The sequence below is a fragment of the Oryx dammah genome, unplaced genomic scaffold (assembly GCF_014754425.2).
Source record: "Oryx dammah isolate SB20612 unplaced genomic scaffold, SCBI_Odam_1.1 HiC_scaffold_15, whole genome shotgun sequence".
Taxonomy (NCBI): domain Eukaryota; kingdom Metazoa; phylum Chordata; class Mammalia; order Artiodactyla; family Bovidae; genus Oryx; species Oryx dammah.
This window is the reverse complement of record NW_024070199.1, coordinates 1,065,425-1,090,943: the sequence shown is the minus strand read 5'-3', so window position 1 is coordinate 1,090,943 and position 25,519 is coordinate 1,065,425. Positions and strand designations below refer to the sequence as shown.

Here is a 25,519-nt window from a genome sequence, read left to right as displayed (position 1 = left end):
CCTTGACTAGGCGGACCTTTGTTGGCAAAGTAATGTCTCTGCTTTTGAATATGCTATCTAGGTTGGTCATAACTTTCCTTCCAAGGAGTAAGCGTCTTTTAATTTCATGGCTGCAATCACCACCTGAAGTGATTTTAGAGCCCAGAAAAATAAAATCTGACACTGTTTCCACTGTTTCCCCATCTATTGGCTTAGACCCAGTTAAAGTGAGAAATATAATTGAAACGTTTATAATGATGAAAGAGAAAAAAAGAAAATGTGCCTTCTTCTCACAAAGATCATCAGTCTCTATCATCTAAGGATTTACGGCAGGCTAAGAAAATTCTCTCAGTCAGTTCAGAAATAGAGGATTGCATAATGAATTTCAACACAACACCAGGATAATGGGATTGATGGCTCCTTTACAAAGCAATACACAAACTTTCAGTGATAATTTGGGTTTCTGGATGCTGAGGTTGGAGAAGGAAATGGCAACCCACACCAGGTTGGGTTTTTCTTGCCTGAAAAGTCCCATGGACAGAGGAAACTAGAGGGCTACAATCCAAAGGGTCACAAAGAGTCGGACACGACTCAGTGATTAAGCACACACGAAGGCGAGTATATTTATCAGATAACATTCCAAAATGTTGCATCCGAATGATGTAAATGTATTTCTTAGAGATGGTCACTCCCCAGGTTGCCAAAAATTGTTTTCCTAACGAGCCTCCTGTAGAATGCAAGCAGGTGGGGGTAAGTGACTCTGTGCACAAGGGCACTGGGGATTAGGTTTCATGGTACATGTTTCTCTGCTGCCTTTCCTGAGACATATCTAAGAGGTTTCATCATTTTTGTCAGGAAAAAGAAAAGAGAAAATGTTATAGCTTTCTTTTTTCCTATTGAATGTGGCAAACTCACGCTCTCTCAATGCTGAACTCAGATGCCTCCTGGAATAGCGTTTTATTATAGGCATAACAACTCATATTCGGTGGTAACAGTGGCAGAGCTAACATGCTTTATACCAGGAACAAAAAGAGGCATAATGGTGGCAACATGGTGAGCAGTCTTGCAACACAAGCTTAAGAAATGAGGGCACCGGGAGTCGTTTTTCTTCAACCTGCGTGTTGTTTCACATGCTCATTGAAGGGTGACACTAAAATGGATGAGACACTGGTATCTCTCTAAACAGGTGCTGCAGTCTCGCACGGTAACGACAGAATGTTTATTCATTAAAATTTGTTTCTTCATGTTAACTCAGTTTAATTCAGCCAACTGCCCATTAACCACTGTTTATAGGATAACTAGGAAACATGACACTCAGAAAGTCATTCTCAATAAAATTAAATAAAAACAATTGAATTTCCTAATATAAAATCCTGTGTTCTAAATATATTTTAAAGACATATTTTCTTATTTTATAAATGGCTATTGTATTCTTTAATTTCTCACTCACAACACTCTTTATAGCAGATGTGGACTGATACTGAAGCATTATTTATTTAATCCATCCATAATTTTTACCTGTTCTGTTTTTAAAAATAAAGAACTGAAGAAATGTAAAAACATTTATATATAATGGTACATGAAAAAACTTAAAAAAATGTAAAAATGACTTTCATTTCAGGCAGCATGTTTGATTAGGTATACTGAACAATACTCCTTATCAAAACAAAATATCACATAAAATATAAATATATTGTTGAATTGGAAAGACAGAATGGAATGAGTAGATTTATAAACCCAAGCAAAAACAAGACCTCTAACAAGGGAGGGAATGCTAAAAGCAGCTTTGCCCTACATGTTTCTTCTTCCAGTAGAACAGCTACGGGCAGAAGAACAATGGGATATAAGCCCAGCACCAGTCAAGGTAAGGATCCCATTAGAAGACCTCTGCATTAAACTGGGATCCCCAAAAGCTATTCTCACAATAGAAGTAAATGAGAGACAGAAAGTGAACCTTAATGCATATAAATTTTTAAAAAGTAATTTAGAAGGTTAAAGGATCCCAGGATGGAATGCAGAATGTAACAAAAGCACATAAGTGTATTACAAATGTATGAAGAGATAAGAGGAGAAGGCACTGCTCTATCTTTGAATGTGAATAGAATCTGTAAAGACAAAAGTTAAAATTAACTGTCATAAGTAAAGTACACTAAGTCCATAAAGTTAACTGTCATAAGCACTGTACAGTAATAGATAAAGTTGCTTTTCAGAGGGTACAAGCTAACACTTTTAATACTGTCATACCTATATACTAATGCAGTTGGATAATTAAGTAAATATAAGTTGGATAGTGGCAGCCAGTTTTTTTCCTGTTGGAATAGATGTTTACACATAAGCAAGGGGAGCAGGTCAGAATGATCCACCTGAGTAATAGATTAGAGCTGGTGATTATAATGGGAACTCACGTTTAGCCTAATAAAGAAACAAATGGTTACATAGAGAAATATTTATAGATACTTATAGATACAGAGGCTTCCCTGGTGGCTCAGACAGTAAAGCGTCTGCCTGCAATGCGGGAGACCCCGGTTCGATCCCTGGGTCGGGAAGTTCCCTGGGACATCTCATAATGCCAGAAAGTAATGAAGTGCTCCAAAACAAAGTTGACTAAAGCCCACAATGATGAGGGTATGTCAAAGGGACACAGAAGTTAACTGAAAGAATTCTGAATTTGAGAAAATAAATAAACAAAATCGCGTTGGATTATAGTTCAAAGCATAAAATAAATATCCATGAGTCCATACTGATATAAATGAGTGGGTGAGATGGGATTCAAACCTTCCATGCAGAAGAATTTCAAATAACTTATATAGCTACTCTGCCCTTAAGGGGGTGCTGGAGCAAAGCTCTTTGCTCCTTGAGTGTGGATTGTACACCATGACTTCCATATAAAGAGAACAGAATGGGAAAGGAGAGAAGAGTAGCTTTACAGGGGAAACCTGCCAAACACTGTCTCAACCAGATGACCAAAAGCAACTTCCAAAGCCCTAAGCTGTGCTGATAGTATGTACCCTGATACCATGTGATGAAAATGGCAGTTTACTTCTGTGGTCTTCTTCCCTCAAACCCATGAACTCAGTCTAAGGCATGAGAAAAACACAAGGCAAACACCAGCTGAAGGATATTCTACAAAATACCTGACCAGCACTTCTCAAAATTGTCTAGATCGTCAAAAACAAGGAAATTCTTAGAAAGTGTCACAGCCAAGAGATGCCTAAGGAGACATGGTAACCAAAGGTAATGTGTTATCCCGGATGAGACGTTGCAACAGGAAGAAAAAAGATGTTAGGTAAAAACTAAGGAAATCTGAGTAAAGAACAAACTGTAGCTAACAATAATATATCAGCATTTGTTTACTAACTGCAACATATGGACCATGCTAATATAAGATGTCAATAATAAGGGCTACTGTGTGTGGGGTATATGGAAACTCTCCGTGTTATCTTCACAATTTTCATGTAAATCTAAAACTATTCTAAAATAAAAGACATTTATTTTTGAAGTCACAAAAATGGAACAGCAGAACACATACCTATCTCAAGTTTGACCCTGCTTGAAGGAAAATGCTCTCTCTGGAAATCTGTATCATAAGTTATCCCTATACTTCTTTTTCATTCATTCATGGGACCTGTATTGTCTGGAAAATCTCCTGTCAAAAATTTAATTTAAGGTAATTTGGGATTGGTTATGCCCTAAGGCAACTCTCAAAAACAAATGCAAATCTTCTGGAAGAATTTTACCTCAATTCTACCCTTGGAAGAAAAGTTATGACCAACCTAGACAGCATATTAAAAAGCAGAGACATTACTTTGCCAACAAAGGTCTGTCTAGTCAAGGCTATGGTTTTTCCAGTGGTCATATGTGGATGTGAGAGTTGGACTATAAAGAAATGTGAGCAACAAAGAACTGATGCTTTGACCTGTGGTATTGGAGGAGATTCTTGAGAGTCCCTTGGACTGCAAGGAGATCCAAGCAGTCTAAACTAAAGGAAATCAGTCCTGAATATTCATTGGAAGGACTGATCCTGAAGCTGAAACTCTAATCCTTTGGCCACCTGATGTGAAGAACTGACTCATTTGAAAAGACCATGATGCTGGGAAAGATTAAAGGTGGGAGGAGAAGGGGACAACAGAGGATGAGATGGTTGGATGGCATCACCAAGTTGATGGACATGAGTTTGAGCAAGCTGCGTGAGTTGGTGATGGACAGGGAAGCCTGGTGTGCATGGGGTTGCAAAGAGTCTGACATACCTGACTGACTGAACTCAACTGAACTGAACTATGCTCAAAGATGTCTCAGAAATAAATTCCCCCTCCAAATTATCTTAGAGTGAAAAACCATAAAACACACAAGAAAATAAGATAATATGATAAGATTAATAGCTCCCCAAATTTCAGAGATTGAAATTACAAGACACAAAATAGGATATGACTATGATTAGTCACAATAGAAAATGACTAAAATTAAGAGAAGCCTTAACAATTTATCAAAGAAATTGAAGTTATAAAAAATGACAAAGATGATTTGTGAAAAAACCAAATTAACTTTTCTATAATTTCAAATTCAACAAATACTTCTTGAGTGTCCACTATTTGCAAAGGCATGTAGTAGATACTTTCATATATATTAGCAAGTTTAATTTTCAAAACAATAAATAATTATGTTAATAAGTAAAAATGTTATAAACCATCATAAAATATTTTCCAATATTTTGTGTTTTCCTTACTTCTTGAAAATTTCTTCTGATCTATTTTCCATTTCACAAATTCTCTCTATATCTATATTAAATTTAATGTTATACACTACTTCTATGTTCTTAAATTTCATTTTTGTTTTTAGTTTTAGAATTTCTATTTGATCCTTTTTCAAAAATGCTAAGTCACTTTTTACATTGAGTGTTCCCTACAGATTTTTTCAATCTTATTATTTCTTTAAACATATTATCCATATTTTTGAAATCTCTGTCTGATTCCAATATATAAAGCTTCTGTGGTCCTATTTCTGTAGTCAATACTTTCTACTGGTTTTCCCTAATAGTATATTGCTTCATGGTTCTAGATTATATTTCAGTGTATTCTGATCACTGTATGTGAGAAGTTCTCCTTAGGAAGATTTTGAGGACTAAATGATTTTAATCTTCAGCAGAGAAAATTTTTGCTTCCTTCCTCCAGGTATCTTAATCTACCAGCCCAGCACTGCCTCATCCATGCACAAAGACTGAGATTGTCCTGAATCACCTTGGTGATCCAAACATGGGCTGCAAGTCGGTGAGAGGACTGATTTATTTCCACATCACTATTTTCCTGAGAACAAAGCTTTATTGGGTTCCAGCTTAAGGCAGAGGTATTTATTGAATCCTTATCTGGCATGAGCCCAGGCTTTGTATTTTGGCCTCTTTGCTTTGCAAGATTACCAGAACTGCTGCTCAGTTTTGTGGCTATTCCTCCAGAGCATTAAATGCCTTCCAAGCAAAAGCAGCATAGAAGCCAGGGCTTGCCTCTGTAGATTTGTGCCTTTTATAGATTTTAACCCAATCAGGTCAGTTCAGTCATGTTCGACTCATTTAGACCCCATGGACTGCAGCACGCCAGGCTTCCTTGTCCATCACCAACTCCTGGGGCTTGCTCAAACTCATGTCCATCAACCTGGTGATGCCATCCAACAATCTCATCCTCTGTCATCCCCTTCTCCTCCTGCCTTCAATCTTTCCCAGCACCAGGGGCTTTTCCAGTGAGTCAGTTCTTCACATCAGGTGGCCAAAGTACTGGAGCTTCAGCTTCCGGATCAGTCTTCCAATGAATATGCAGGACTGATTTCCTTAAGGATGGACTGATTGGATCTCCTTGCAGTCCAAGGGACTCTCAAGAGTCTTCTCCAACAACACAGTTCAAAAGCATCATTTCTTCGGCGCTCAGCTTTCATTATAGTTCAACTCTCACATCCATACATGACTACTAGAAAAACCATAGTCTTGACTAGACAAACCTTTAGCAAAGTAATGTCTCTGCTTTTTAATACGCTGTCTAGGTTGGTCATAACTTTTCTTCCAAGGAGTAAGTGTCTTTTAATTTCATGGCTGCAGTCACCATCTGCAGTGATTTTGGAGCCCAAGAAAATAGTCTGTCACTGTTTCCACTGTTTCCCCATCTATTTGCCAGGAAGTGATGGGACTGGATGCCATGATCTTAGTTTTCTGAATGGTGAGCTTTAAAGCCAACTTTTTCACTCTCCTCTTTCATTTTCATCAACAGGCTCTTTACTTCTTCTTCACTTTCTGCCATAAGGGTGGTGTCATCTGCGTATCTGAGGTTGTTGATATTTCTCCCGGCAATCTTGATTCCACCATGTGCTTCCTCCAGCCCAGCATTTCACATGATCTACTCTGAATATAAGATAAATAAGCAGAGTGACAATATACAGACGTGACATACTCCTTTCCCTATTTGGGACCAGTCTGTTGCTCCATGTCCAGTTCTAACTGCTTTTTCTTGACCTGCATACAAATTTCTCAAGAGGCAAGTCAGGTGGTCTGGTATTTCCTTCTCTTTCAGAATTTTCCAGAGTTTGTTCTGATCCACACGGTCAAAGGCTTTAGCAAAGTCAATAAAGCAGAAATAGATGTTCTTCTGGAACTCTCTTGCTTTTTCAGTGATCCAGTGGATGTTGGCAATTTGATCTCTGGTTCCTCTGCCTTTACTAAATCCAGCTTGAACATCTGGAAGTTCTTGTTTCATGTATCATTAAAGCCTGCCTTGGAGAATTTTGAGCATTACTTTGCTAGCATGTGAGATAAGTGCAATTGCACAACAGTTTGAACATTCTTTGGCATTGCCTTTCTTTGGGATTGGAATGAAAACTGACCTTTTCCAGTCCTGTGGCCACTATTGAGTTTTCCAAATTTGCTGGCATATTGAGTGCAGCACTTTCACAGCATCATCTTTCTGGATTTGAAATAGCTCAACTGGAATTCCATCACCTCCACTAACTTTGTTTGTAGTGATGCTTCCTAAGGCCCACTTGACTTTGCATTCTAGGATGTCTGGTTCTATGCAAGTGATCACATTATTGTGGTTATCTAGCTATCTATTAAGATCTTTTTTGCATAGTTCTTCTGTGTATTGTTGCCACCTCTTAATATCTTCTGCTTCTGTTAGGTCCATACCATTTCTGTCCTTTATTGTTGCCATCTTTGCATGAAATATTCCCTTGGTACCTCTAATTTTCTTGAAGAGATCTTTAGTCTTTCCCATTCTATTGCTTTCCTCTATTTCTTTGCATGATCTATTTCTATGCAAAGAAATAGAGTAAAACAATATTTAACCCCATAGTTTCTCACTACCGTGTTAGTTCAGGACCTGAAAGGCTTTAGGAGCTCTTGGAAAGAGTTAGTCCCTGGTTCCAAATTTGTTTTTCCCACTGGGAACTTTTCACTTCAGTATTAACCCTGCCATGCTTGATTCTGGGAAATAAGCTATTCCATCCATGAAACTTTAATCCAAGACTATACAGAATCTTTGGTTCCCCTTAATATCCAAGATGGGGCTTCCAGCGGCACTCTCCAGTTGGTGCGGTGGTAAAGAATCTGCCTGCCAATGCAGGAGACACAAGAGAAATAAGTTCAGTCCCGGAGTTGGGAAGATCCCCTGGAGAAGGAAATGGCAATCATTGCCAGTATTCTTGCCTGGAGAATCCCATGGATGGAGGAGCCTGGCGGGCTACAGTCCATGGGGTCACTCACATGACTGAAGTGAGTGAGCACAGCACTTACAATATCCAAGAGAAGATGATGCTTTCACAACTACAAAGTAAAAATCTATGGACCTCTAAGAAGGAAAAGTATAATGAAAAAACATGATACCCATTTTCTAGAGAATTCAGTTTAGTTTACTGAACCTAAAATGAGTTCTGGTGTTCCTAATTTCCATCAGGAGGATACACATCCATGGGCCCCTGGCCAGGTGATAATAAGAAGTAAAGCCCTCCCCTCAAATCTGAATTTTCTAAATTGTCTTTGGAAAAGCAGCCCGAATGGACTGTGAGTCATGATGTAGTCAAATGCTTCACCCTGCCTGGGTAGGGGGCCCAGTTATGCTTTCCTTTAACCCTTTCCCATCGAAGAGAAGGTTAATAAGGATTTTGAGGGAGGAGACTCTCATAGTCCCTTTCAAATCATACCCAAATTACTTAGAATCCTTTTCATTGTATGACCCTTCACACTTAACAAAAGGCTTTATTACATTGACCAAGCACCCAAATTTCAGGCCTATGCTGTCCAGCATGGTAGCCACCAGCCATGTGTTGCTATTGAGCACTTGAATATGACTCTATGAACTAATTGTGCTGAAAGTATAAACTACAGGCCAGATTTTGAAGAACTGGTATAGAAAAAAAGAATGTAAACTATCTCAATTTTTCATGCTAACTGTATGTTGAAAACATATTTTGGATATATTGGGTTAAATAAACTATTAAAATTAACTTCACTAGTTTACTTTTTAAATTTGACTACTAGAATTAAATTACATAGGTGGATAGGTGGTGCATATTATATTTCTGTTGGACAATGCTATCTCTAGGGTGGTGTTGGTTCTAAAGACTGAATCTCCTTTTCCTGAATGGCTATTTTCTCAACTGGAATATGCATTGAACCATCTCCAGAGAACTCCCTCAATCTGCTTCTACTTATAGAAGTGGAAACATACAATAAGGGAAAAACCTGAATTCCAATCTCTATTTTTGTCTTTGGGCTTCCCAGACGGCACAATGGTAAAGAATCCACCTACCAGTGCAGGAGACACAAGAAATGCGGATTCAATCCCTGGGTCAGGAAGATCTCCTGGAGAAGGAAATGGCAACCCACTCCAATATTCTTGCCTGGAGAATTCCATGGACAGAGGAGTCTGGCAAGCTAAGGTCCATAAGGTCGCAAAGAGTTAGACATGACTGAAGCAACAGAGCACACACACCCACATTACACATTTTACATGAAAACTGTGTTAATGAAGGATTTTCCATTTTTAAAGTTCAGTCTATGGCGATTTTCTTCCACAGACTATCCCTTGATCCTCTCCTCATCCTTTTGAAAACAGTTTCACCTGAAAAGATATAAGAAAGGTACATTTCAGGGTAAACTCAAGTTTTTGAAGTTCTTACTTGATAGCAGGGAGTCATGGAGTGGTGGGGAAAGGAGTGCACTTTAAGATCTTTTCACTTTAAGCCTTAAGTCTCACCTTAAAATGAAAACTTTATTCCCATTAAATTGAATAGGGTATTTCTAAACTATATTGAAATTTTCTTAGACTCTGTCATAGTATGTGAACTCTCATATACCTATGCTTCGAAAGTCCTGCTCACATTCATTCTTTCTTGTGAAAATATCGCTTTAAATACATCTATAGTTACCTACGCAAGAGTCTGACTGCTAAAGAAACCCACTCCACATTAATTTTTGGATAGAGTTTGAAGAGCACTGGACTTGAAGGAAGATGATCTTGATTCATAATTTAGCTGCACTTGAACTGAACCAGATGCATCTTCTTGGACATATATATATATATTTTTATTCTAAGCCTTAGGTTCCTAATTTGCTCAAAGGAACTGTAATAACACCTGTTACACACGTGTCACGTGGTACACCTGAGCAGATAAGGAAACAATGATCCTGAAAATACTTACCAATGGTAAAAAAATTACAGTGTGAGTGATATTAGGCATCCTGAAACTTCATTAAATTTCATTCCTAGTTTTATTTTCCACTTCCTTGGGTCAGAATAAAACATTGACCTGCTCAGTTTAGACAAGAATAGAGAATATGACTAAGATTTACAGAATAATGGAAGGTTTCAAGTTAAGATAAAATGATCACTTTCTTCATTCAACCATTATGAAAGCTATGAAACACTTTATTAGAATTAATAACCTGAGTTACCTTACACAGTTCATTTATGAAGATCAATTTGTCAAGAAACAGCAAATGGTTTTTTGAAATTCAGGTGGAATTGGATGGAGGAATTTGGGTCAGTATTAAATTAATGTTATTTTAATATTTAATAATTATTAAAATATTGGGCTTAGTGGTAAAGGATCTACCTGCCAGTGCGGGAGATGAGGGTTCGATCCCTGAGTTGGGAAGTTTCCTGGAGGAGGAACTGGCAACCCACTCCAGTGTTCTTGCCTGGGAAATCCCGCGGAAGAGGAGCCTGGCAGGCTATAGTCCGTGGGGTTGTAAAAGAGTGGGACACAACTTAGCAACTAAACAACAAAAATATTAAGGTAGCCAATTAATGTTAATATTATGAAAGTGGAGTGCAAATAAAAACTTTAAGGATTAGAGATTAATCAACTGAAAGAACTGGGAAGGAATTCTGTCCTTAAAATAGATGCTGGAATATTTTTTAAACATAAAATTTAATTGCTTAAAATATCACTCATGGTAAATCAGTGGGAAAAAATGTGTATATTGCACTCATCTCACATGCTAGTAAAGTAATGCTCAAAATTCTCCAAGCAAGGCTTCAGCAATACGTAAACCGTGAACTTCCTGATGTTCAAGCTGGTTTTAGAAAAGGCAGAGGAACCAGAGATCAAATTGCCAACATCCACTGCATCATCGAAAAAGCAAGAGAGTTCCAGAAAAACATCTATTTCTGCTTTAGTGACTATGCCAAAGCCTTTGACTGTGTGGATCACAGTAAACTGTGGAAAATTCTGAGAGAGATGGGAATACCAGACCACCTGACCTGCCTCTTAAGAAATCTGTATGCAGGTCAGAAAGCAACAGTTAGAACTGGTCATGGAACAACAGACTGGTTCCAAATAGGAAAAGGAGTGCATCAAGGCTGTATATTGTCACCCTGCTTATTTAACTTATATGCAGAGTACATCATGAGAAATGCTAGACTGGAAGAAACACAAGCTGGAATCAAGATTGCTGGGAGAAATATCAACAATCTCAGATATGCAGATGACACCACCCTTATGGCAGAAAGTGAAGAGGATCTAAAAAGCCTCTTGATGAAAGTGAAAGAGAGTGAAAAAGTTGGCTTAAAGCTCACCATTCAGAAAACAAAGATCATGGCATCTGGTCCCATCACTTCATGGGAAATAGATGGGGAAACAGTGGAAACAGTGTCAGACTTTATTTTTTGGGGCTCCAAAATCACTGCAGATGGTGACTGCAGCATGAAATTAAAAGACGCTTACTCCTTGGAAGAAAAGTTATGACCAACCTAGATAGCATATTCAAAAGCAGAGACATTACTTTGCCAACAAAGGTCCATCTAGTCAAGGCGATGGTTTTTCCAGTGGTCATGTATGGATGTGACAGTTGGACTGTGAAGAAGGCTGAACGCCGAAGAATTGATGCTTTGGAAGTGTGGTGTTGGAGAAGAGTCTTGAGAGTCCCTTGCACTGCAAGGAGATCCAACCAGTCCATTCTGAAGGAGATCAGCCCTGGGATTTCTTTGGAAGGAATGATGCTAAAGCTGAAACTCCAGTACTTTGGCCACCTGATGCGAAGAGTTGACTCATCGGAAAAGACTCTGATGCTGGGAGGGATTGGGGGCAGGAGGAGAAGGGGACGACAGGATGAGATGGCTGGCTGGCATCACGGACTCGATGGACGTGAGTCTGAGTGAACTCCGGGAATTGGTGATGGACAGGGAGGCCTGGCGTGCTGGATTCATGGGGTCACAAAGAGTCGGACACGACTGAGCCACTGCACTGAACTGCACTGTGTGTATATGTATGTACAGTGTATGTGTGTATTCTTTCCTATTATTTCTTCGACATCAGAACCATGCGACAGAGCTTCTTCTGTCAACTTTAAAAAATAATCACAACCTAAAAGTTGAGAGTTATGTTTTATTTGGTGAGAATTTTTAGGACTTCAAGCCTGGGTGACAGCATCTTAAATGAACATCAAGAGATTTTGTTTTTGTTGCTAAGTTAAGTCTGACTCTTTTGTGATTCCATGGACTGTAGCCTGCCAGTCTCCTCTGTCCATGGGATTTCCCAGGTAAGTATCCTGGAGTGGGTTGCCATTTCCTCATCTCTCCCACCCAGGGATCAAATGAGTCTCTTCTGTCTCCTCCATTGGCGGGCAGATTATTTACCACTGAGCCACCAGGGAAGCCCCCATCAAGAGATTATTGTTAATGAAATGAAACCATCTCTCCCAAGTTAAGGAATTTAGTGCTTTCCTATATATGGGAAGATGTAACATTCTGGGCTCACTGAACTCATTTCTTTCATATGCATCTCAGCTATCTGGGCCCAGTATCCTGTGTGTGTGTGTTTTGTTTTTTCTTTTTTTGCTCAGTGCTCATCTTAGGGAGTGGTTGCAGCCTAATGGCTGCAGTATTACATGTATTGTTTTCCTTCCTGGTTGCCTTTAGGGCTCAGAAATTCACATGTTCAAGACTGTGACATCCTTGAATGATCCGTTTCTCAAGTCATCAGTTATTCTCAGAATCTAGTGAACAAAAGAATTTAGAATCAATCACTCAGAGTTCTGTTTGGGTTTCCCCACTTAGGAGCTATTTCCTTCTCCCTAAAAGGGAGGTAACATTGTCTACTCTGGCTTGTTGGAAGTTGTTGGAGGGCCCAGTGTGCTCCACTGGAAAGACAGATGCAGTTGCTTCTAGAAGTTAGAGCGACCAGAGTAGCTGAGCACTGAGCAATGCAGTTAAAGTAAATCCAGCTCCTCCCAGCTGGAGGACACGTCGGCGACTAGAAAGGCAACTCTCTTTGTCCTAAATCTGTTTTCGGTCATCTCAAAAGTGGTTAAGAGGCGGGAAGAGAAGTGAAGTGAAAGTCGCTCAGTAGTGTCCAAGTCTTTGCGACCGCACGGACTGTAACGTCCCTGGAATTCTCCAGGCCAGAATACTGGAATGGGTAGCTCTTCCTTCCTCCTGGGGATCTTCTCAACTCAGGGATGGAACCTGGGTTCTTTACCAGCTGAGCCACAAGGGAAGCCCAAGGGGGTGAGGGGGCAGGGGAGAGGCCAGAGGGATTTAAGGAGCTTGGATGCAGAACCCCCCTGCCCGCAGCTGTTTAAACTTTGCTCCTCTGATCCTTGGTTCATTCATTCATCCGACAAGCCCTCCCTGTGCTCCTGTCGGGTACCGGACGCTTGGCTCGGCTGTGCGGTCCACGGAGAGGAAAGGACCGAGAGGGCGACCGAGGGCGGCTACTGAGCCCCCACCGAACCAGGACCGCGGGCGGCGCGGGCAACCCCCGTCCGCCCCCTTCCCCTCCCCTCTCCTTTGCCTCCCCTCTCCTTTGCCTTCCCTCTCCTTTGCCTCCCTTCTCCTTTGCCTCCCCTCCCCCTCCCCCTCCCCCTCCCGCCCCCGCGCCCCTCCCCCGCCTCGCGGCGGTTCGCGGCCGCGTCTCCATGGCGACGGCGGGCGGCTGGCCGAGGCGGGCCCGGCGGCGGGTGCGGGCCCTCGCGGCTGCCAGAGGCCCAGGCGCTGCCACTCGAGGGGCCTCAGACCCGGAGAGCGCGGCGCGGCGCAGGTAATCGCCCCAGAGCCCGGCCCTTCCCAGCTCGTCCCGGGGCCCTGAGGGGCTGGCCGGGCCTGGGGCGCGGGCGCGGGCGCGGGCGCGGGCGCGGGGCGGGTGGAGACAGGCTCGGTCCGACCCTGCGAGTTCAGGACAGATTCGCTCTAAATTGGAAGGTCAAGCTCTAGGTGTGTGGCTTTGGGCGAGTCACCTGGCTCCTCTGTCCTGACTTTCCCTGATGTTAAAGTGAAGGATTTCAGAACCTAGAAAATCAACTCATTCACCTGAACGTACTGGTCAAGTCTCTGTTCCCATCTCTACTCCTTGCCCTTCCGCTCCCTCGCAGTTTTGGGTCTCTCTTAAATTCCTTTCAGGGTGGCTCAAGCCTGCAAGTTTTCTCTTTCTACCGCCTTGAATGCGGTTTAACTTTCATTCAGAGAAGTTGAAGTGCATTTCAATACTTGACTATTTATCCTCATAGGTTATGTTTTAATTAAAACTTTGTTGCTGGGGAAAACTTTTTTCTTTCACTTTAGGCAAGTACTAACATCCTTATTTTGTTAAAAGGGTGAGCAGTGCCTACAAAGCCACTGAGGAACTGGAAGATTTCAGTCTATGAGCAGTTCTTAACCTTTTTGTCCTAAACCTCATGGTATATACTCACTGTAACCAAACCCAGACAGGGGCAGTAAACAATGGCAAACCTTTAGAGGACCCGGGCGTCCCTGGTGGCTCAGAGGTTAAAGCGTCTGCCTGGAATGCGGGAGACCCGGGTTCGATCCCTGGGTTGGGAAGATCCCCTGGAGAAGAAAACTGCAACCCACTCCAGTACTCTTGCCTGGAGAATCCCATGGAGGGAGGAGCCTGGTAGGCTGCAGTCCATGGGGTTGCAAAGACTCGGACACGACTGAGCGACTTCACTCACTTCACTTAGAGGACCCACAAGGAAGGAAATCTTGAGTTCGTTCAGCTGAGAGTGGTTTGGAGCAGGAGTTGGTTTTACTCACCTCATGTGCTGGCTCTTTGCAGAGTACCCGGCACCGAGCTGTTGTTCAGTAGATAATAAATGAATGTTCATCTCAGTCAGTAGGATCTGTTTCAACTCACCACTAAGCCAGTCATAAATACATGTGACACACACACCCACACACACGTGTGCAAGTTTCTACATTTTGTTGGAACCAATACTCAGAAAAACTCATAGAACAACATGGTTTGCCAGTAGCAAAATTTTCTTGTTTTAGAGGTTAATAATGTAAGCATTTAAGGAATCTAGATCATTTTGCCCCCTCACAGGTTTAAAAATCAAGAAATACAAACCAGATGCAGCAGTTTCTTGACATGGAGAACCAAATCCATAATACATTGGGGTAAGTGCTGAGATTTCTTTTTAATGAGTTGGTGCTTAACAATGCCAAAATCTCCCTGATGGCATGTGAATTTGGAAATTTAGTATTAATGGAGGATGTAGCAATTATTTTTGGTGAGGAGGTTGAGAGAAATTCAAGTGACTTTAATTAAGAATCTATAGTTTGAGTCTTTCCAGTTTTGACTATGGATCTGTACTCAGAAATCACCATTTTCCATCTTTTAGTGAATTTCTTCAGTGTTTTGGGGTGATGGATACCCACATGGGCCTCACATGCTTTTGCGTTTCCACAGTGCAACAGCTTCTGGCTGACTTGCTCCTTTTCTGCTGTACTGAGTGTCCAGGCACCCTCTAGGCTTGCTCTTGACAAAGTGAAAATGAAAGTCGCTCAGTCATGTCTGACTCTGTGACTCCATGGAGTTCTCCAGGTCAGAATACTGGAGTGGGTAGCCTTTCCCCTCTCCAGGGGTTCTTTCCAACCCAGGGATTGAACCCAGGTCTCCCGCATTGCAGTCAGATTCTTTATCAGCTGAGCCACAAGGGAAGTTTGCTTTTGAAACTGGACTCAAAACTTAAGCACAGCTTCCAGACAGATTTGTGTGTGTGTTGGTCACTCAGTTGTGTTGGACTCTGTGATCTCATGGGGCAGGCTCCTCTGTCCACAGGATTCTCCAGGCAAGAATACTCGAGTGGGTTATCATGCCCTTCTCCAGGGGATCTTCCCAACCCAGGGACTGAAGCTGGGTCTTCTGCATCGCAGGCAAATTCTTTACCAAGTAAGCCAACAGGAAGCTCCTCAAAATTGCAGCATGAACTGGGTATTTTCTCAAAAGTTTCAGGAAGCAATAAGGAAGAGAGTTTGTATGACATCTGCCATTGTAAAAAAGTAAATTCTTTTTGACAGATGTCTGTCCTGACCCCTTCCTTGCCACCAGCATCATAAAGGTTCCTCTTTCTACTGTTTCATTAGCCAATTGACCACTGGTTGAGCCCCCAGAACTTGGAGGGTGGGGGGGAGCAGAGAAAGTGAGGGCGGGAGAGAAAGTGAGGGCGGGATCGTGGTTACTGTATGCTTGATATCGACTGTGACCACGACACCACTCAAACTACTTCACGTATCTCACTTTCAGTTATTCTGCTCAGACCGTGACTTTGACATCAGGCTAAAGCAAAGCTGTACAAGTCTGGATAATAAGCTATGCCTTATAAACTTCTACAGCATACTCCTCCTCAGAACAGCCCTCATTCTACAACTAATAGAGTTGAGTGTATTAGACGTTGGTATACTCTAAGTTCTTGTTGACAAAGAGACCCCCAAATACGTGGGTTTAAAAATGACTGAGCAGTATTTCTGTTTCACATACAAAGTCAGAGACGAACAGACCAGGGCTGGTAGGGCAGCTCTGCCCACCTCACTACATGATTGCCAACTCTGGGCCCAAAATGATTGCTTTAGGTCCCATCATCATGACCATGCTCCTGCCGGAGGGAAGAGCAGGAGGAGAGAGGAAGACCAGTCCTCCTAGAATTATGACCTGGAAGTGGCAAGCCTCACTTCTGTTCACTTCCCATTGGCCAGAGCTTAGCCCTGGGCAAGACCTAGCTGCAAGGAAGGCTGAGAAATGTGGTCTCTAACTGGGCAGCTGTGTAGTCAGTTAAAGTTTAGAGGAACTGTAATGAAAGGAGTGAGAGATGGCAACCCACTCCAGTATTCTTGCCTAGAAAATTCCATGCACAGGGGAGCCTGGCAGGCTATAGTCCATGGGGCTGCAAAGAGCTGAACACCACTGAGCAACTGAGCACGCGCACACACACAGTGAAAGGAAGAAGAATGGATATTAGTGGACAGCTAGCAGCCTCTGTCCCACTGAATTTAGAAAGGTAGGAAGAAAGAGAAAGAAAGCAGGAACTTGCCCTAGAATACACAGCTGGTTACTGGAGGAGGTGGGATTTGATTTCAGATAAGTCCGGCTCCAATCCCAGCATTCCTTGCTGCGCTGTAAATGGATGGCAGGAAGACGGGGGGAGTGGCCTGCCTGGTGTCCGTAGCACAGCCAGACTAGGATTCTGGATTGAGAGGGGGTAGACAGTGGCACCCCACTCCAGGACTCTTGCCTGGAAAATCCCATGGACGGAGGAGCCTGGAAGGCTGCAGTCCATGGGGTCGCTAGGAGTCGGACACGACTGAGCGACTTCACTTTCACTTTTCACTTTCACGCATTGGAGAAGGCAATGGCAGCCCACTCCAGTGTTCTTGCCTGGAGAATCCCAGGGACGGGGCAGCCTGGTGGGCTGCCGTCTCTGGGGTCGCACAGAGTCGGACACGGCTGAAGCGACTCAGCAGCAGACCTCTGGTATGACAATAACACTGAAGGCTAAGACACAGGCCGAAGGTCTTAAACCTCGGGCGGGGGTCAGATAGCACTTCACTCCTGCAAGTCTGAGGCCGTGGACACTGCTGCTTTTCATCATTCATTCTTCTGGGGAAAGGTGTGGAAGACTGACCGTATGCCAGGTACTACACTAAGCTCTCTGACTCATACAAAGGCCTTTAAGGAACTCAAAATTTAGTGGGAAACCATAGAGCTTGTTTGGGTACAGTGTAGTTGCAAACCAGAAGTGAATGAGAATTGCTGCAGGTTTCCATGTGGAAGCCACAGCTCACCACAACAGACACAGGAGCACACCTTCTGGAGCATGGTCTCCAAAGAATGGAGAACCAGGTTGGCTTTGCCTCTGTCCCGTGCACTATTGAGAAATATGTAAAAATTTAGATCTTGAAGATAATGAAACTTCATTCATCAGGGATGTAGTATGTGCATATCAAATGGTGTCGCCTGCATAACAGTAGGTGTTTCATGGGGCAACCTTCATTTGACATTTAAAGTCTATGATGAGCCAGTCACTGGTCTAAGCACCATGAAGACAGTGGTGAACAAAGCAGAGAACACTCCTTCAAGGGCTTTGTACATTAGTGGGAGATATAAACATGTTTCATGTGGCGATAAGAGGAAGAATAAACAGGCTGAGGACGGAGGAATGGACTGTGAAAGGGGTACTCACACACGGATTCCCTGGTAAGGTGGTGTTCAAGCAGAGCTTTATGTCTGTGAGAAAGTTCCCAACAGGAGGAACAGAAAATGCAAAGGCCTCAGGTGGGAGCTTTTACACAGAGCATTTATGACATGAGTGAGCCATTATTCTCTGACCTCTGGCTTACAACAGGGTTTGGTTTTTGTTTATCCAAGATTTCCTCCCCAGTATAGGTGTTTGTGCCATAATAATCAACTTGAACGCCTTCTAAATGAAACGATCACATTTAAGTAAGTTTGCCCTTTTTGTTTTTAGAGTGGTTTGCCCAGAACATGAATAATTATAGAATGAGTAAAAAATCTGCTTTTTATAAGAGAACCATGTCTACATTCTTCTTTTTTTCTATTATTCCTGAATTTCTACTCTTGTTACTTTGTCATTTTATGTTTTATTTTACTTATCTTGCTTTGATTTCTGAGTTGAAAATATGATTCAGTTATTTTCATGATTTCTTTGAATAATATAAGCATTTAAAGCTGGAGTTCCTCTTGGGCTCAGCTTTGCTGCAGGCCATAGGATTAGTGTACCCACTCTCATTTTCTTAAATTGTCTATTAAACTTTGACTTCCTCTTTGACTCAGTAGATATTTGGGAGATGTAATTTCCAGATATAACTTCAGGCTTTAATTATTTTTTAATTCATTACTTTTTAAACCCCCTACATCTATGGTCATAGAATATGACCTGTATGATATTTTGGTTTCATAAAGATTATTCTTATGATTTGTTGTGTGATCAACTTTCATAAATGTCCTTTAGGCATTGAAAGCAAATATATATTCTCTTTTGCTTAAGAAAAAAGGTTTTAAAAGTTTTACATATAATCAAACTGTTTAATTATTATGTTCAAATTGTGTGCCTTTCAAATTCATTATTGCCTTTTTTGTCTATTTGAGCTGTCACATTTTAAGAAAGATCTTTACTATAATTGTGATTTTTGTCTAATTCTTCTTGTATTTCAGATAGTTTTTATTTTATGTATTTCCGTATTTTGTTGCTCAATATATTGAGGTTCACGGATGTTATATCTTCTTGGTATATTGTATGATTTAGCAGTATAGAATATCTCACAAATATGAGTGAATGGTTTCTATTTGAATTTTACTTTTTTGTTGCTGATAATTGCCATCTGTTTTCTTTTTAACTTGCTTTAGCCTGTAATAGCCTTGTTCATCCCTTTTATAAAGGGAAAAATTCAATCTTTTCCTCCCTTTGTAGGGAAAACCTCAGTTCCTCCCTTTGTAGGGAAAAACCTCAGTTCCTCCCTTTGTAGGGAAAACCTCAGTTCCTCCCTGCTGTGTCTTTCTTCCCTGTGTGCCTCCTTTACTTTCATAGAAACACTTCACGTCTGACACTTGTGGTCACCATATATGTGGAGGTTTCTGATCCAACCAAGCAATTCTCTGGAACACAAGCTGGGAGTCCTGCAATTCAGCTCAATTCTGACACTGTCTATGCAGAAATATCACTAGACCCAGCAGGCTGAGGGCTTGATACTACAAGACTTCCTGCCACCCTCTTCAAACTCCAGTTGCAAGTCCAGGTTGTCACCTGTGCTTCTGACCAAACAGTTATAGATAACTCCCTCCTTGGACAGGATTAATTTGCTAGAGTAGCTCACATAACTCGGGGAAACACTTAACCTTTAAAATCTTACTTTCATCCAGTTTATTTAAAGGGTACAGATGAGCATCCAGATGGAAAGGGTGCATAGGATAAGGTACGTGGAAAGGGGTATACTGCTGTCCCAGCACCTCCACCTGCTCACCGACCCAGGAGCTCACTAAACCCGTTCAGTTCAGTCACTCAGTTGTGTCTCACTCTTTGTGACCCCATGGACTGCAGCACACTAGGCTTCCCTGTCCATCACCAACTCCTGGAGCTTGCTCAAACTCATGTCCATGGAGTCGGTGATGCCATCCATCCATCTCATCCTCTCGACCCCTTCTCCTCCTGCCTTCAGGCTTTCCCAGCATCAGGGTCTTTTCCAAGGAGTCAGTTCTTCACATCAGGTGGCCAAAGTATTGGAGTTTCAGCTTCAGCATCAGCCCTTCCAATGAGTATTCAGCACTGATTTCCTTTAGGATGGACTGGTTGGATCTCCTTCCAGTCCAAGGGACTCTCAAGAGTCTTTTCCAACACCACAGTTCAAAAGCATCAATTCTTCAGTACTCAACCTTCTTTATAGTCCAACTCTCACATCCGTACATGACTACTGGAAAAACCTTAGCTTTGACTAGATGGACCTTTGTTAGCAAAGAAATGTCTCAGCTTTTTAATATGCTGTCTAGGTTGGTCATAGCTTTTCTTCCAGTGAGTAAGCATCTTTTAATTTCATGGCTGCAGTCACCATCTACAGTGATTTTGGAGCCCCCCAAAATAAAGTCTGTCACTGTTTCCACTGTTTCCCCATCTATTTCCCATGAAGTGATGGGACCAGATGCCGTGATCTTCATTTTTTGAATGTTGAGTTTTAAGCCAACATTTTCACTCTCCTCTTTCACTTTTATCAAGAGGCTCTTTAGTTCTTCTTTGCTTTCTGCCATAAGGGTGTTGTCATCTCCATATCTGAGGTTATTGATATTTCTCCCAGAAATCTTGATTCCAGCTTGTACTTCATCCAGCCTGGTATTTCTCATGATATATCCTGCATATAAGTTAAATAAACAGGGTGACAATATACAGCCTTGACGTACTCCTTTCCCAATTTGGAACCAGTCCATTGTTCCACGTCCAATTCTAACTATTGCTTCTAAACCCTGTTCTTTGGAGATTTTCTTAGAGGCTTCATCATGTAGCCATGATTGATTATTAATTCCTTTTTCAGCCCATCTCCCTGTACAAGAGAATGGAGCAGGGAGAGGTGGGACTGAAAATTCCAAACCTTCCATAATGACTTGGTCTTTCAGGTGACCAGCCGTAATCCAGGAATCATCTAGGAGCCTGCCCAGAGTTGCCTCATCAGATCAAAAGAAACTTCTGTCACCCAGAAAATTACTCGGGTATCAAGAACCAAGGTCTAAGACCAATATTAGAGCAAAAGATGCCCCTAGTGTTCTTATCACTTAGGAAACTGCAATGGTTTTAGGAGCTCTGTGCCGGAACCAGGTATAGAGACTAATATATATTTTCTGTTATCTCATAGCCTCATTTTCAGTCATTTTTAAAATATCACATGTGTCTCTTATAAGTAGCATATAGTTAGCTTAATGCATGTATACCCCTCAGTTGGAAGGTCTTTGCAATTAAAGAAGATTTTATGTTTATTTACTTATTTATTTTAATTGGAGGCTAATTACTTTACAGTATTGTAGTGGTTTTTGCCATATATTGACATGAATCAGACATGGAGGTACATGTGTTCCCCATCCTGAATCCCCCTCCCACACCCCTCCCCATTAAAGAGAGGGTTTTATAATCATTAATATATTAACATTGAATCCGTTTTGCTTTCCCAGTATTCACTAGTCTTATCTAGTTTTCTTCTTATTCTCTTACAAGTTCTATATCTTATTTTACACATTGTTAATTTACATTTTTTACAAACATTTAAAATTGGATTCCTCTTCTGGCTTCCTGAATTTTAACTGTAAGTTCAACCGCTCTCAACCCTGGTAAGACTTCACCTTTAGTACTGTTTTTGCTTCTGCGTTTGCTTATTCCACCTCCAAGAAATAATCTGGATTTCTAGTCCTGATGACTATTAACTTGTATATAAATGATTACATATAGGATAATGTTAATTATTTTATTCCTCTTTTAAGAATTCTCTTTAGCAGCTATAAGTTTGGTGGCATTGATTATTACTATTTTATAGAATCTTCCTTGTTCTCAATTTAAACTTTTTAAAATTCATTTTTAATTTGACTGAAGTACGTCCTTAGGTAGTCTTTTAATAGAAATGACCAGAGGTGGTATACCTCTTAATTTTTTTCATGTCCAGATGTCTTCTTGTTCCTCTCATACAGGAACTCTGTAAGTTATTAGTCTCATGGTCTTGAAGTGTGAAGTGTTACATGGAAAGTCCAATACCAGTCTCATTCTCTTTCAGGTTTTTTTTTTTTTTTTTTTCCCTTTCTTTCTTTTTTAGCATCTTGAGAATTATGGGATTTCTGTTTATCCTTGGAATCTACAAATTTACCAGGATAACTTTCTAGGTATAGATCCATTTCAATCCCTTCAAACCATTTGGTGAGCACTTTTATTATTAAAGATTCAAAGCTTTTCAGCACAGTGAATTTTTCTTCTGTTTCTTTGGTTAATGATTCTCCCCATCTTGTTTCATTCTCATCTCCTAGAACACCTATATCTTTTCCCTTTTTTTTATAATTTCCATCATTTTATATTTTGCTCTACATTCTGGAGGAATTTCTTCCATTTTCTCATTTTTATTTCAGCAATGATTGCATTCTTTTTTTTTTTTTTATTGCTTCTTTTGCAATTTTGAGTATTGGCAACAATGTTTTTATTTCCGATATTTCTTTTTTTGTATGTTTATTTCATTGTTCCTTTTACTTAGTAAATTGCTTTTCTTTATTAATATAATACACTATTAACTCATTAAAAATACAAATAGAAGTGTTTGAAGTGATCTCTTGCTTCTTATATTAACTCCTTTATAGTAAGTCATTCTGTGGGTGTAGCTCTTTACATCTTTCAATTTGTCACTTTCCAAACCCCAACTGCTCCACAGCCCAGCCTTTTGCCCAACCTCTGCTACTCTCAAAGAGGAATCAATTAGGTTTTCCTGAGAAATCAGTCCACCAATTACAGTGCAGCTACAACTTCCTGAGGGCTCAGCGTAACCACATCCAATGTGCTGTGTAGTCTAATATATTTGAGATTATTAAATCTCGTGTTTAATAAACTTATCTCTGAAGGTAATTTCTAGATAGGAATTCTACAAATGCATTGAGCAATGCTGAGGTCAATAAAAACACATACATAGAGTCTCCAAATGTCTGAATTCTCGAGTGACGTTTTGAAAAATGTCATTTCCTTGTATAAGTGAATGCACATATGATGGATTTTTTTCTTTAAAATACCTTTTCTAACTGAAAAACACTTATCTAGATTTTTCCTTTACTTAGTTATTCATGTATGTAATTTAAAAAACCATTTTGTTATCACTGTTACCAAAAAAGAAAAAATGCAGTCCCTGTTCCTGCCCCAGTTTTCCACTCCCCAGAAGCAACCACTTTCAGTTCTTTTGGCTGATTCTTTTGATATTTATTCATATCTCTAAATAACAACCTTAAGTTGCTACTTCTTGATATTTCAGTTTCGATCATTATCTGTTGACATCCACAATACTTATTTTTCATAATCTTACCTGCTGCGTGTGTGCACATACAGACACACACTCACTTCCCATTCCTCCATTCTCCCAATACACCGGCATTTCGGTTGGGTCAGTATTCGGTTTGCCTTGTTACGACTTTATAAATATCTCTAGCTTTGTAAATCGGAGAAGGCAATGGCACCCCACTCCAGTACTCTTTCCTGGAAAATCCTATGGATGGAGGAGCCTGGTGGGCTCCAGTCCATGGGGTCGATACAAGTCTGACATGACTGAGTGACTTCACTTTCACACACCGGAGAAGGAAATGGCGACCCACTCCAGTGTTCTTGCCTGGAGAATCCCAGGGATGGGGAAGCCTGGTGGCCTGCTGTCTATGGGGTCGCACAGAGTCGGACACGACTGAAGCGACTTAGCAGCAGCAGCAGCAGCTTTGTAAATACTCTTCACCTCTGAGCCATATATCACAGTATACCATGATTGCTTTTCCTTTCTTGCACATTTTGTTTTTTCCTGGAGATAATACTTCTAGTATCTTAATTATAAAATTTTTTGAACTTTTCCCCTTTCTGTGTAATTTTCTTTAAATAATGTCTTTCCACTTGTATAAGACCTCACTGTGTGAACCACTTTCATCAGATGTCTGTGATCTCTGACTGCTTGCTTCTATTTAAGAATAATGGCATCAAAAGCTGACAAGAAGCCCCAGTGTACATGAGCAGGGCTTGTTGACCAGGGTCTTTGCTGTCTGGTCATTAGGCTAGTCTCTCTGTCTCAGGCTGCTCAGTTTCCAGAGAACATGATTCTAAATTCTTCTGCTTACAGGGTGTAAGTTGGGCAGCCAGCATTCACCCCTGACTTCCAGAAATACATAATAGGTTGCTTCTTGGTTTTCTCCAGTACCAGCTCCTTTGTTTTGTCCTTGTAGGTCTAACCTTTTAGGTTAAAAATATTCTTTTGCTTTATTTTAGTAGGATTTGGGAAGGAAGCAAAATTTGTTTGTTCCTCCATCTTCAATCAAGAGTCTCATTTTCTCTACTGAATCATTTATTTCTTTTTACTCTGTGACTTATATCTTATTCATTGATCTTGTTCATAGAATATTGTCAAATCCTTTCTAAAAATCTAGGTGCTACACAATTTACCAAAATTTTTTATCTGCTGTGAAAGTCGTATTTTCAGAGACCAAGGCAGATGAATATTAAAGCACGTTCTCACATCAGAGTTCAGAAAAACCCTTCAAAGGATTGTTCTTCTACGTGAACAACTTTCTAAACCTTCAGAGTGTCCTTTCCCTCTGAGAGATATTCATAATCACAACTTTACTTGCCTGTTTCCTATGAGTCAAATACAGTTTTAATTAGTTTGTAAAAATTCTAATATTAGTCAATATATACTTGTAGTTGAGTAAATTGTAATGTATTATTTTTGCACACTGAAAATTCTTTCTAATTTGATTGACTCTCGTGGTATCTTATTCTCCCTCCATCATACTTTATTTCCCACAAAATACACATATTCCTTTCCAGAGTAATCATATTTGACAAGTTCTTATTTCTTATTTCTCTGAAAAGGCAAAGCAAAGTGGTGAAAAAGTGAAAGTGTTAGTCAGTCAGTCATGTCTGACTCTTTGCGACTCCATGAACTGTAGCCTGCCAGGCTCCTCTGTCCATGGGATTCTCCAGGCAAGAATACTGGAGTGGGTTACCATCTCCTCCAGGGGGTCTTCCTGACCCAGGGATCGAACCCTGGTCTCCTGATGTCAGGCAGATTCTTTACAGTCTGAGCCACTAGGGAAGCCCAACCTAGAATAAAATTTTGATATCTCAGAGTTTGAAGTTAGATCCTGAAATGTTAGCACAGTGGTAAGTGATTGTAAGAATTCAGTGAGTTATTTTGAAAGGAGAGGAAAACACTTCAGAAGGGGAGAGAAGGAAGGCGATAGAGGGAGGAAGGAAAGGGAGGGGAGAGAAAGATTTGTCTGAAAGACTTGTTAAGCTCCTGTTAAGGCAAAGGTTAAAAATTACCTCTCTGTGAAATAGTACTTTTTATAGGACAGTGTTTACAAAATGTTAGTTGTATTAGTTACAAGTTACATTTTTTTTTTTTTTTAAAAAAAGGGACAAAGCCATGATATGTGTAAACCTAGGCATATCTATCTGGACTCAGGCACACTCAGCCTGACCTGACATTCCAGGCATTCAGTGATCTGGCACTTTGGAATGCTTGCGAACCTCTTGTCAGAGAATTGGTGAAACAGAGAGGTGCCAGAACATGAAGGA

At 40.8% G+C, this 25,519-nt stretch overlaps 1 protein-coding gene and 1 non-coding gene across 6 annotated transcripts in view; both read left to right on the top strand.

Annotated features, from left to right (window-relative positions):
* Nucleotides 1-13,414: 13,414 nt before the first annotated feature.
* Nucleotides 13,415-25,519, top strand: part of DEUP1 (deuterosome assembly protein 1) — a 139,978-nt gene continuing 127,873 nt past the window's right edge. For all 5 annotated transcript variants that reach the window (XM_040256501.1, XM_040256503.1, XM_040256500.1 and 2 more), the window contains exons 1-2: nucleotides 13,415-13,491; nucleotides 14,773-14,846. In XM_040256501.1, the coding sequence (XP_040112435.1) occupies nucleotides 14,800-14,846 (47 nt within the window). In that variant the 5' untranslated portion in view covers nucleotides 13,415-13,491; nucleotides 14,773-14,799. The remainder of the gene's footprint in view (nucleotides 13,492-14,772; nucleotides 14,847-25,519) is intronic.
* Nucleotides 14,199-14,270, top strand: TRNAS-GGA. Its single transcript has one exon. It is a non-coding gene; the product is annotated as a tRNA-Ser (tRNA).